General features: G+C 38.9%; 1 protein-coding gene across 1 annotated transcript in view; it reads right to left on the reverse strand.

Moving 5' to 3' along the window:
• LOC134744476 (uncharacterized) overlaps positions 1–14,342 on the reverse strand; it is a 153,944-nt gene that overhangs the window by 21,312 nt on the left and 118,290 nt on the right. The window contains exons 3-4 of the mRNA XM_063678295.1: positions 9,280–9,451; positions 374–513 (exon numbers count right to left, since the gene is read on the reverse strand). Of these exons, the coding sequence (XP_063534365.1) occupies positions 374–513; positions 9,280–9,451 (312 nt within the window). The remainder of the gene's footprint in view (positions 1–373; positions 514–9,279; positions 9,452–14,342) is intronic.

Below are 14,342 nucleotides of genomic sequence, written 5' to 3' on the forward strand. Positions count from 1 at the left end.
GCGAATAAGACACATGTAAATCCTATGTTCTTACCAAACTGTAAGAAGTAAGTAGTCTGACATGCACTCCGTGTGCCTACTTGGCAGCTGCTACTTTTCTTGGAAGACTCGTAACAAGAAACAATGTCTTACCTCCTGTGGTTCGGAATCCACGAACCAAACTATCGTAGATCGTAGCTGCTGGCAGCAAATAGTCTAACGTGCAGTTTATGAGGACCTGCTCTCCTGTTTGCACTAGTGTTGGTAGACCCATGTCCCGTCATGCAAAATCCTGTTTTTAAGCGCGTACCCAATTATCCATCAACTTCGACTATCATTGGCATACTGGGAAAACTTTGTATAGAATATCATTGGCAGACAAACAATGTCTTACCTCCTGTGGTTCGGAATCCACGAACCAATCTATCGTAGCTGCTGGCAGCGAATAGTCTGACGTGCAGTTTATAAGCGCTTGCTCGCCGGTCTGCACTAGCGTCGGCAGGCCCGTGATGAGGGGGTCGTACTCTGGTAGTACTGAAACAAGGGGAAAATATATGGGGCGTTTTCTATGAAAAGGGACCTTATTGTCGATGGCGCTTACGCCGCACAGCGTCGCGCGGCATTGTATTTATATCGGAGCATCGTTTATAATGGCGCAAGCGCCATCGACATTAAGGTCCCTTTTTATAGAAAATACCACATATTAACACCAGTGATTTATAAACTCAAGGTTATGTCCCGGCTGTGATGCATTGCAGGATTTTGGAGTGGAGGTCATTGCTAATCTCCTTGATTAAGCGGGGGCGTAAAGCCAGGAAATTAGAAGGGGCGGACAAAATATATGGCGCGCGAACCTAGAAACGGAAGAAATGCCCATCGCGCGGGTTATTAGTACATTTTGGAAAATCCCGTAAGAGAGTTGAGAGGAGATTGATAGTTTGTACCGTGAACAAATATATTTTTTTTTTGGGAGTTGAAACTTTAGAAGATGACATTGTGACCCAAATGTCACGTGTTTTAAACTGTTTTTTCTAAAGCTTAGAAATAAATTAAAAGTAGAAAAATTAACTGTTTTAGGCGGGACGGGGGTCGTTTAAGAAGTGTAATACTAGAACGGTAGATGTCGCTAGGGCCTCCCTTAGGCTCATATGGTGGAAATATTCATTGTCCTCGGGTGTGGTCTCAGTAGCTCAGTTGGCAGAGGATGGACTACTGATCCAGTGTCGCGGGTTCGAGCCCCATCTGAGACATTGAATTTTTTCCCTATCAATTTATTTATAAGATCAGTCCGCCGGACGATATCGGCCTGTTGGTTAGAACAAAAATTTGACAGTTCCGAACAACTGACAGGCCGATATCGTCCGGCGGACTGATAGTCAGTGGGCCCTTTAACCCTTAAATGCATAATGATGTATATATGCATCGTATATTTGATGGTTTTTTTTAAATACTATGATTTTTTTCTTTATTTTTCCCTCAATCTATACAACATGACACATCTATTTCAATTTATTAAAAAGTTATACAAAAAATCATGCATTTAAGGGTTAACAGCTTCGTTTGCATACGTTCCTGCTTAATACAAAATAAATTGGATTTTTCTTAGCTGCACATAGTTCATGTAGAAATACAATAACCAATATAAAAATCCACTCGACCGAAGTCGTGGGTAACAGTTAGTACTAATATAAATGCGAAAGTAACTCTGTTGTCATGGCTTAACTAGGGAAATAAAAGTATAGTATATGTGTCGTTTTCAAGCAAAAGGTACCACATCGCTCTGACGGGTTTTTCGTATAAAGATACAAGCAATTTTTGTCCTTATGGTAAGCGACAATGTGGTACCTTTTGATTGAAAACGTCACATATATAGCTGTCGTTTAGGGGCAAAGTTAAACCTAAAACTAAAAAAATCTTAACCCTGGATTTTTTATGATTTTTCGATATATTGTCAATTAGCCATTACAAAAATATAATAATAGGGTGTGGTAGGACAATGTGGGTTAAGTCCTGAGAATATACATTAGGTACACTACTTTATTTTTAATAATCCACACCTATAGGGAGGAAGGGTGCTGCCAGTTACTATAGCTATAGTCTAGTAAAAAATAAATGAAGTGGCTCCTAACTGGCTTGAAAAATAATCTAGAGTATAAAAATAAACGCGTTGGAACAAGTTCGTTCAAAGGGGTTGTTAAAAAGTTATAAAATGATGGCGACATCGTTTTATTGTCTTCAAGTGTACTTAGTAATATTATAACATTTTTAATCATACACGTTATACTATAATACGTGTGTGCATTTAAGTTTCGTTGCATATAAAAATACATTTATACTTAAAAGCAATATTGAATGCTACGTAAATAAGATACCTATTCAAAAATATTCACTCAAAATTAAATGTATGAATTCGCTAGAAAATGATACTGCCTGAACAAAATTAATTAATTTCGTCTGGAAGCAATTTTAATGGTGGCTTTAAATGCTGTTATTCAGTTTGTTACATAAACTGAGAACGAGACATTTGAAATAACAAAGTATTTTTACAAAATTAACTTTGCTTTTAAAAAAAAATGTAATTGTTCTATAGTCTTATGTAACGTATGTATGTTTGTAAGCATGTTTGATACTTAGGTACTTTATTAGTTGTGTATCCAATTGTTTCTTCTGTGTATCTTCCTGCCCTGTTTCTACTTGTTATCAATATCGGTATGTTATAATTAATGGAACTATAGGTCTTATTGTATATCTGCAAGTTTAAACTTATCTGTATGTGACTGTTTGTTTCCTAAAAAAAAAAAAAAAAAAATTGCACAACAAAAAATACGCGTCATTTACCAATTCATTCTAAAGTTAGATCTTCTTCTTCCTGCCCTTATCCCACGTTATGTGGGGTCGGCACAACATGTTTTTCTCTTCCATTCTCCTCTATCTTTCGTCACCTCAGCACTCACTCCTTTCTTTCTCATATCCTCTTTCACACAATCCATCCATCACTTTTTGGGTCTACCATACGCTCTCCGTCCATCAACATTGATCCCTAACATTCTTTTGCCTATATGGCATTCATCCCTCCTCATCACATGCCCATACCACTCTAACCTACTACTTCTTATCTTCTCCGTTACTGGTGCTACTTTCAAACTTCCCTAATATACTCATTCTATAGCTAGATAAAGAATAGAAAATAGGCCTATTCTGAGTAAACAATTTGATGCAGATTTGATATTTGATATGACCTTGACGATCGTCAATAATCAATAAATATCTCACGTGGACATTTCGTTGCCTTTCGCGTGCACTAAAACATTAATAATCAATAAAAGGTTAATAATAAAACCTGGATTAGATATAGATCTGATTTGTCAGTATCAAATGTGACGTTTTTGGTTGAAGAAATGTCACTTTTGACACTGACAGATCAGGGTCATATCTGTTTTGAATGATTCACGGTTAATTTCACTAGACTTATATTGACCGGTAAAGGTAATCACGGTCCATATCCCGGTCAATATATGTCTAGGTCCATATCTAAACCAGATCTAATTACTAACCCTTTATTAAAATCAGAAATCTGAATCGGGCCGTTAAAACAGAAACGGCCTTATTTTCATTTGTTTTTATTTAAAGCTAGATCCATACTAATATTATAAATGCGAAACTGTGTCTGTCTGTCTGTCTCTTATCTCTTCACGCTTAAACCGTTGAACCGATTAAGTTGAAATTTGGTATAGATAGTTTGAGTCCCAGGGAAGGGCATAGGATACTTTTTATCCCAGAACTCACCCTTCAAAATGGCGTAGAAATTTATAGTGGACCAATTTTTAAGGGTGAAAAAGGATGAATTTAAAAGCAGATTTGTTTAAAAATTAAGGTACCCAAATTACTAATTCCACGCTGACGAAGTCGCGGACAAAAGCTAGTAAAGAATAAAAATAGCCCCCGGCAATTTGCAAGTTCGTAACTGCTTAAAAGTTAAACACAGACCTGGATTTAATAACCTGTATTTTTTCTGGGAAAAACTTCTTCAGATCCCGGGCATTGTTAAAACTTCTAGTTTGAGGTGAACAAACTAAACTCGGGCTCAAGATACCTACAGTGCGATTACAAGCGCTTCCAAATCTCATACGCGACGAACGCTGGAAACTATGTAGTGTATAAAAAGTAGTTTATGCAACCGATACATAATGAGAGGCCCAAGTGTGGTTTTATGAAACGAGCGTTAGCGAGTTTCATAATAGAATCACATGAGTGTCTTAAGGCCTAATTATGTACAGTTGCATACACTACTTTATCTACACACATATCATAAGTACTCTAAGATGGGTTCAGAAGCCTTAGGTAAATGACCTGCATTGCTGCAGATGGGATTGAAAAATTGGCTGATGAGATGTTCGATTTCTATGGCAGAGCTAAAATTTATTTTCTATTTTCGAAGTTGGTCCCATAATAAACGTTGCAAACCTTTTAATTCACCTCGCAAAATTTTCCTGATCATTGAAAAATCTTGTGTGTTGTGCACGGTGAAAATGTTCTACAGTGGGTTACAAATCGATCCAAGATCCTGTCGTGGCCAGTTTCAGCCACGGCGACTGGGTATGTACTGGCTAGTTGGAGCGACAAACGTGAGCTCTCAGGTGGCTGACGTAATCTATTTTAGCAGTGAACGCCACACTCATCGCAGGTCAGACTACCTCCGGCAAAATGGTAGTTTATAACCGCAGGTGGTCGGGCCTTAAACCTTTATAAGGCAGAGGGAATATATTTCCCACGTGATTTTGAACTTTGTTTTAAAGTGATAGAGTTTAATTTTGCATAATTACTGGCACCCTTATGACATAAAGGGTTAAACTCGTCACGCTTCGCTTAGTCTACCTTCGTTTCCCTCGTACTCTATAGACCGCGAGCCAGGCGCAAATTTCGTCGGTCATCGCCTCAACTCAACCCACCAACGAAGCGGCAGCTGACGTTCACGAGGGTTCATCATACATAGCCATTAACCGCTATAGGAGTTTTCGCCCGGTAGGCGATTGGTCATGGAAATCTGTTCCTGGCCCGCGTTCTACTACCTCGATTGCTCACATTAGAATAATACAAAGCCTTCTTATAAATCCATGGAAAACTTACGGTCATGTTCCCGCTAATTAAATTCAGAAGAATAACTTTGAAGAAGGCGGGCAGCAGCAAATTGCACTCAACTTTGGAGGGTTCTTGTGCCATTGAAACAAACGAGTTATTAGCTTATGTTCCGAGTAAAGTTTTTGAAACTTTTTAAGGATCTCCAGCAAGCTCGGTTCTCCATTCAAACGTAGTTTCGCTCTCATTTTAAAACGACTAGCTAGATTGCTCCGAAACTTTGTACTTACAATAGGATAAGGTATATCTATGTCTGTAATTAGTTTATGTAGCTTCAGTTACCATAGTAAAAAAAAAACAGCCAATTTAAGTTTTTCATACAAAACTTGTTTTTGCTCTATTTCGTTTGTTTTATAAACTGGAGCTATATAAACTAATTTCAGACCTAGATATAGCTCATATCATTGTATGTGCAAAGTTTCATTACAATCCAACACGCAGTTTTAAAATGATAGCAGAACTACCTTTGTATGGGAAGGTGCAATTCGGCTGAGCTTACCGGGCTGGGACTCTTAAGTATGTCTACCCATCATGGAACAATGGTGTTCAGGACATTTTGCAGGAGTGCGCGGAGCCGAATCTAACAGAAGCCCTTTGACACTTTAATGTCTTAGGACGCACGCAGCAGCACCCGCCAGGGGGTAGAACTTGATGGAATTGAAAGTTGATGGAATCTAAAATGAACTAAGCGACGGATTAAATACTGGGCTATGTGATAAAAACCCGAACAGGCGTTATTACTTGGTTGTCAGGAACATTATCAAATTAAAAAACCGGCCAAGTGCGAGTCGGACTCGCCCACCGAGGGTTCCGTACTTTTTAGTATTTGTTGTTGTAGCGGCAACAGAAATACATCATCTGCGAAATTTCAACTGTCTAGCTATCACGGTCCATGAGATACAGCCTGGTGACAGACAGACAGACGGACAGACGGACAGCGGAGTCTTAGTAATAGGGTCCCGTTTTTACCCTTTGGGTACGGAACCCTAAAAATTTCTCGACAGGTTTCTCTCTATAACGAGCTTCAGCTGTGGAGCCATAATCGTTAGATGGCCGTCGCAGACTGGGACTTAAAAACTCGATTGACCCATTTACGAGTATATATTTAATATATCTGAGTCCCACAAAAGCTTTGTTATTGAACTTAACTTCAGATTAATATTGAAAGTAAACTTTTTTTAAATAAAAAGGACTTAAGGAGCGTAGCCCTGAGGGTAGGGATTTTCCTTATTAAAATATGCTATGTGTTAACGCCTAGCATGTGTTTGTGAGGATGATACACTCACACACGCATACGTCAAATACCCCTACCGACGCGAGTTGCGATCGGCGGCCGCGCCGCGTCCTTCACTCGTCCACAAGCCACCAACGTGAAATCATGCTACTTTTCTAGACCTTTTATATTTTTAATGGTTATTAAACAAAGTTTTTATTTTAAAAATAGTAGCATTCATTTCTCATCCCAGCATTCTTGCTTCTGTACCCGCGTTCACACTATGTGCAATAGGGATGATGACACATGTTGAATTTTATAACAAAATCTAGTAAAATTGATAGCAAATAATATATAGAAATGGTAAAAAATCTAAAACTTTCAAAATTTAAAGTTTTTTTTAACTTCCAACAAGAAATAAATTAAAGATACCATTCGGATCCTTACATTTTATCCAAAAAAAGATTGAACAGTAATTATATGCATAAACGCAATATATCATTTCTGATTTTTGCATTGCTTTAATGCAATAGGTCCCATACAGACATTTGATCCCAAAAACAAACATGATCGATTGATACCATTAATAAAAATTTGTCATCTAGCCTATTGTGCACACTTATGTATTTTTTCATTACCTAGGTAGAAAAATTACATCATAGCCACAAAAATCTCAACCTTAATTAAATAAACGAACATCAGTCTACATACATAGTTTTTATTTTTTATTTATTTTATATTATGGAAAAACAATTTATAACACACATGTCATACAAAATAAAACATTACAAAAATCTTAACCTAAACTAGAACCTAACAAACACAAAAACTATTCACAAAATGCGCCCCGCGCCCCTCCAGATGCAAAGGAGCCCATCACGCTCGCCGCGTTGCCACGTTGAACAGCGATGGACCTTTGCAAAAGGAACGATCCGGAGCGAGGGTCATGACCACTCTCCCGCAACCGTCTGCCCACTTCCCCAATAAAAGTCTTGGCCTCAGCACACCAACAGCCAGTGGTTTCCACGGCAAGAGGGACAAATAGGTAGTGCGTCAACACCGCATACTTTTCCCGCTTCCGAGCCGCCGCTAGCTCAGCCGCTGCCCCCGCCGAACGCACGGTGCGGCTAATATGCGAAGCAGCAAAAGTGTTGACGCACGTGGCGTCCCACAACAGACATTTGCCCCTCTCCCACGGGACCAAGGTCAACCCGTCGGGCCTCTTTCCATCTACATACTAGTCTCGAAACGGAATGGATCTGTTCAATTGATGTATTATAATTAAGACATTGCACTAAATACATTCTAGATTTCACGCCCGAATTTTTATGCAAACAATAAATTACAGAACCCAAAAACTGTGACGGTCTCGGACCGGACGGAACAAAGTTATCGTATCAAAGTTTTTAATTTTAACTTATTTCTTAAGTTGGCCGCGGACTGACGTTTTATTAGAGTCTGGGGGGATAAATGTCACATTCATTGATACTGATGAGACTCCGTTGTACTGAAGTCTGCAGGGACTGGAGAATTAATATAAATATGACAGTGTAGTCTTACATTTATGAAATTGATGTAGTGTAGGAGCCTAGTGATGAATGTAGATACTTTTTACGTTTTACGCTCGTAAAGTTCGCCTTTTGATGATTTTAGGCTGCATAAAACAGTATTAAGCGTATTTACTAAAACTATATATGTGGAAATGTACGAGGCGTGACATACTCGGAGCCCAATTTCTTGACTTTATAAAGTGAGGTTTAGACTAGTAAGAACTTGCATGCAATTTAAGTTACATTGCCGACTACTAAAGTAAACTGTATTCAAAAGGTTGATCAAATACCGCAATGTAACGAAAATTGCATGCAAGTTCTTGCTAGTCTAAACCTCGCTTAAACCTCGCTTAAGACTTATACAAATGACAACTTTGCTTACATGTATAACGGGGAGTGCTCCAAGGAATTGTTCGGATTAATCCCTGCCGACATCGCTCTACGCGACATTTCCATCATTACCATACGGTACGGTACGGTTTACCATTTGGTTTAGAAATAAATTAAGTGGAAAAATTCACTGTCTCAGGCGAGGCTTGAACTAGCGACTCTGGTTCACTAGCCCATCGCTCTGCCAACTGAGCTACCTAGACCTCAGCCAAGGACAGCGAATATTTCCACCATATGCGCCTTAGGGAGGCGCCCTAGCGACGAAAGAGTGTTACGCTTCAAATGAAGTTGATTAGATATCACTAGCGGTCAAAAGCAATCTTATGCAGTGTGTCCCTAGCCATTGGACAAAGGCGAAATGTAAATATGCATTAGGGTATTTAGAACCAGTATACAAAGTATCATAACAACCGGTGTAGCGGTTACGAAGAAATTAACAAATTGCGACTTTTTTACTTTGGAGCAGCCTGTATGTGTTATCATCATCATCATAATTTAAGAGCATGGCTCTTGTCGGTGGAGTATACGCCAGTTTTCTCGGTCCACGGCCAGGCTCTTTAGGTCCCTGTAAGACACGACATTTGCTTTAGCTTTCAGTTGTTGTGTGTAGCTTGTTCGTGGTTTTCCGCGGCCTCTTCTCACTTCTATCTTGCCTTCTAATATATATATTAGTTCTTCGAATATATTAGTAGCTCCTGAGGTCATAAATAGTATGAAACCTTCTTCGATCTTTTTGACTATCTTTTTTATTTATGACACTAATAAGATTCTGACTTTTGACAAATGTCATCATTGCCGCATATTTTTGAACAAATTGACAAAAGCCTTGCCAATGTTTAATACAGTATGTTTCTTTTTGTTGTCGATTATTGGAAATAACTTTTGTTAGAATAAAATATTATTTTATCTTTTGTTCTTATTAAAAAAATATTAACGTTAAAGCATTCCTGAAGTAACCCTACGTGGGATTTTAGGGTTTGTCCAATGGCTAAGGTCACCCTGTATACTCACCAGCTAGCGTCATGTTGGCAGCCCGCCGATCTACAGCGAACCGCGGTCCTTCGCTCGACACCTCACACGTATATTTTGCCGTGCCCCGCTCAGGCCGGACCACAATCCTGCACTCCTCGAGATTGCACGAACTGTTGGTCACGGATTCGTTGAAGGTTTGCGTGCTTTCGTACTGAGGACAAAGATATGATAGATGTTAGTTACGAGTATGCGTATAGTAGAAACCCGATTTATCGAAACCTCAATAATTGTCGTGAGGACTCGAAACCTCTGTACCCTTGAGTTTTACGCGACCTTAAACGCAAGCGACTGCATTCTCAAACGCAGTGCATTTCGCTTGCACCAACGTCAGTGCATTGTAGGTTTATGCAGTCGCTAGCTAATACTTCAATGAAAAACTCGTGGTAAGGATGCTAGTGACGCAAAAGGAACTTAAAACTCTTTATTAATTTACTTTCCTCATATTTCACTTTTGGCCGATCGTAGATGATATATCAACTACTGGAGGTATGTAACTTTTGGCCACCCGATATATCTGATAACGACTGTACGCCATCAGATATATCGGGACGGCCAAGGTGCTCACAAATATATCAACACGCCTCTATTGTCAAGGCGCTAGAGTGTGTTCAGATATTTTTGAGCACCTTGGCCGCTCCGATATGGAGGAGACTGTAGATAAGTAGGCATACAAGTTAGTAGGATTCCCGAAATTCCTATGTTTCAAAATGTTTATGGCCCAAGAGGAGAAATAATATTGAAAACAAATATCTAGCAATTGTACCTAAGGAATAATTGATCCAATATCCAATACCAAGAATTTTATGTAATATTTCAGGTTTTTCCGAAGAGTGAATAATTTATTATTTCTATAATTGTATCTTCTTATAATACAAAATTTGCGACTTGATGAGTTATTATTTTTTAACAAGGAGAAACGTCTGCGAACGATATATATATATATGCAGTTTTGTTTCTTTTTAAAAATATAAGAATGTTTCCATTTTAAGGTACTTTCCCTTCAGGGCCAATTATTTTTTCCACACAGTATAGTGAGTGTATAATCTGTACCAGTAACACCCAATTTTCTGACAAATTCTCAGCTTCATCGAGGGAATGGAAACATCAAAGTCGTTAGGAAATTTGGTGACAGCGGATATTGGGGCAGGTTTACACACAACTTGATTAGATGCATACCAGAGCTTTGATGCGAGTTTCGCTATAGTTTGGCTTTCAGGCCAATTCGAACGTACACATGACATGAAAAAGATATCTAAATAATGATTCAAGCTTGAAAATGTCAATTGTCTAAAGTAACGCTGCGTCTCGTAAGTGAAAAACTCGCGAACGCAAAGCGGCGCGGCAGGCCACGGCGTTCGCAACGAGATCGCCCACGTAGGACACTTCTATAGGTATCAAAGGATTGATTCACCCCGCGCCGCATCGCTTCGAGCTACACTACAAAAAAACGTGACCACTTTTAATTTGATCTTCACAGCAGAATGTACTAAACGTATGGTTAGCGGACGGAATAATATGAAAGTACCTATTCAGAAGCTACGATGGGTGACCATATCCTGGAATATATATACTGTTACAAAAGCAAATATTATTTCTGAATTCACTTTATTAACACTTTAAACTCTAGCGTTTTGAACACATATTTATACGAACGGGTCTAAAGCGATTTAATTTCATTATTGTCGTCCGTGTCTATCCTGAACATTTTTATAAACTAAATTCGGGTAGTTTGCTGTTGTTTACTTAGAACTCCATTGACATTTTGCTGGGAAGTCAGTCTTTCCGTAACCACAGCTGGTGCAACTCAGCTGAAACGTCTGAATTTAAGGTAAAAACAATGAAATTAAATCGCAGTAGTCACTTTTTGTTACATTTTTCATGTGATTATGATATAATTAGATGTCTTAATGGTTCCGGTCTTACTATAAATATACATTATTTATTTTATTCCTCAATAAAAGTACCTAATTCGGGTTTTAAAAAGTTTATACATTTGGGAGACGAAAATTCGGTAGTAACCTGAGTTTAAAACCACCCAACTACTTACATAATCCTCAGACAGTTCCAATTTTGGAATGACTAATCCAAAAAGCCTATCCACATTAAAGTATCTTTAAATTTTACTCTTATGCTCGTAGATATAAAGTTTAATTTAAAACCAATGTTCCTGATGACATGTGGCGCTTTGTAAATAGGAATAATACATCACATGCGGTAGTTAATGTCGCCAACAAAACAGTTTTCTAACGGGTAAAGATTGCAAGTGCATTTGACCAGGAATCCAATTCGAAGTTTTAAAATCTTGTCATGATTTATTTATGTTAACATTTAAGATAGCATGAAATAAAACTATGAAAACGGATTATATCGCGTATATTGAATTTATAATACATCCCGACGTTTCGAACTCTTTACAGCGTTCGTGGTCACCCGTTGACCACGAACGCTGTAAAGAGTTCGAAACGTCGGGATGTATTATAAATTCAATATACGCGATATAATCCGTTTTCATAGTTTTATTTCATGAGTAACTATCGCGGTAACCGAAGACAATATTATTTAAGATAGCAGTTAAATAATAATTCTACTGTGGCAACATTAGTACGTTACCCCGATTAATATAGGGGTAGCTGGGAAAGTAACATTATACTGTTGGCAACACGGTAGTTTTTGCAAATGGTGGGGCACGGAGTAACGGGGACAGACTCGTTCACTTGGGTTGAGGAGGTCAAAGAGGACGCATATAGTCAGAGTACCTGTAAGTACCTCCATTGTTGGGTTGGTAATAATTTAGAGTAACCATGCAAGAAGCTTCACAATCTTAACCCGGTTTGTTAGTTATGCTGCTAAGAACATGACACGATTAGTAGTGCATCTCGCTTACGGTACCCTTCAGAGTTAGACCACATGAGCATTATTGCAGCAGTTTTGCAGCAGCAATCTGCATTACTGCTTCAATTTTCAAAATCGATGTTGCTTACCAGAAAATTAACCTTTTTTTATACTACGTCGGTGGCAAACAAGCATACGGCCCGCCTGATGTTAAGCAGTCTCCGTAGCCTATGTACGCCTGCAACTCCAGAGGTGTTACATGCGCGTTGCCGACCCTAACACTCCTCTCCCTCGTTGAGATCTGGCAACCTTGCGACATTTGCGACAGAAAAACAAAATTAACTTGTTAAAAAAATCCTAATTGAGAAATGGTATCCTCTACTTATAAATAAAATTTAAGACTACGATTTTATTTTGATCTACACTATTTTATTTGATCGTCTCATTTTGCGTATTAAATTTGTGTCCATCGCGAGGAAAACATTTATCAAGGTGAAATTCAAGTTTGAGATTGGAAATGAAGATATTACGTTTCCTGTTAAAATTAAAATGAATCGAGCTGTTACTTTGATATTTAATTAATGTTAATTTAATTCGACGACCGGTCTGGCCTAGTGGGTAGGTAGTGATCCTGCCTATGAAGCCGATGGTTCTAGGTTCGAATTGCGGTAAGGGCATTTATTTGTGTGATGAGCAAAGATATTTGTACCTGAGTCATGGATGTTTTCTATGTATTTGCATATTAAATATCGTTGTCTGAGTATCCACAACACACGCCATCTTGAGCTTACCGTGGGACTTAGGTAGTCAATTTGTGTAAGAATGTCCCTTTATTTATTTAATTACACTATATATCTAATTGATATCTACCAGCTAGCTGCACTAAGTTTACCTGATGCCAAATTATCAAATAAAGATTCATCCCGCATCTCACGTACGACTCACTTCATTCCGTATTAATTTTGATACAAATAATCATTCATTCATTCATTTCAATCAGCACGAGCGATCTTCAAGATAGTATCAAAATAGGATTACACCCGTAACAACAATTTTTATAAGCGAATCGGGACTTAATCGCGTAGGTACAGCTTGGCAAAAAAGAGTAGAAAATAATAGGGGCGCCACTGTCTATGTAAAACGTCTTGCATATGCCAACTATTGAGTCACTTTGACGTCTCTTTTGTATGAAAACAGTAAATGTTGCCATGATAAAAAAAATAGTTCCATTTCTACTCTTTTTTGCCAAGCTGTACTCATGAAAAATCAAGATCAAGTGCGGGTAGTTCGCAAAACCCGTGCAGCTAGATGATGTTAATATAATTCTTCGCCAGTCTGCCTGTGAGCACGGGCGTAATGTCACGTTCAAAACGTCAGGCCAAATAATTAAGGGTACGCGAAGTCCCGATTAAATTATGAGTGAAAATCGGGTTAGTTTAAATCAATATAAAGTTGTTACATCTGAATCTGGCTCTTGATTTAATCAAGTTTACTCGGGTTTCTGGTTTAAACAACTTCAACTGTGCAACCGCATAGCAACCGCCGCTAAAGCTTTCAAAGGCTCTACTAGATATCAGATACATTGGAATCTCATCTATGTATGCAATAATGTTTGATACTCGTATTCGGCCAAAATGTTGTCAAAGGCAACGGCATACAGTGACTTAGTACGTTGTTTTAAACTAATACGATTTTCACTTACAATTTTAAAACTAACCAAAAGTTCAAAAGCTCTGCCAGAGATGCATTGGAATCTCATATCTGTCATATTATTTATTAACTAACTTAATTATAGTGGCCGCCACCCGTCCGCCTTAAAAGCCGCAAAAGTTTTATCAGGTGTACTCGCCCTCTGGTGGGCGAACACTCGGAGTGCAACAAAGCAAAGCAAAGTGCGAGCAACGCTCGCTGCTCACTGTGGCGGAAGCGGTGTCCCCCACCAGACACATATGTACCAGTGTCGGAGAACTTAGCACCCGGCCACAAATAACCATGGCCCATCTGGAAGGCGATGAACAGGCTCAGGTCTCAGGTTGGCCGTTGTAAGCAGAGCATGGCTGAATGGGGACTGCTTCGTGGCCACTCTACCCAATATGCTTGCGACACAGCACCGCTAACTATGGTGCACCTGCTGGACTGCCCCGCGTGCCCGCACTCCTGCTCTGAATCTGACCTGAGAGACGCCACGGTCCGGGCTGTCGGCACCGCTG

The sequence above is a fragment of the Cydia strobilella genome, chromosome 9 (genome assembly GCF_947568885.1).
Source record: "Cydia strobilella chromosome 9, ilCydStro3.1, whole genome shotgun sequence".
Classification (NCBI taxonomy): domain Eukaryota; kingdom Metazoa; phylum Arthropoda; class Insecta; order Lepidoptera; family Tortricidae; genus Cydia; species Cydia strobilella.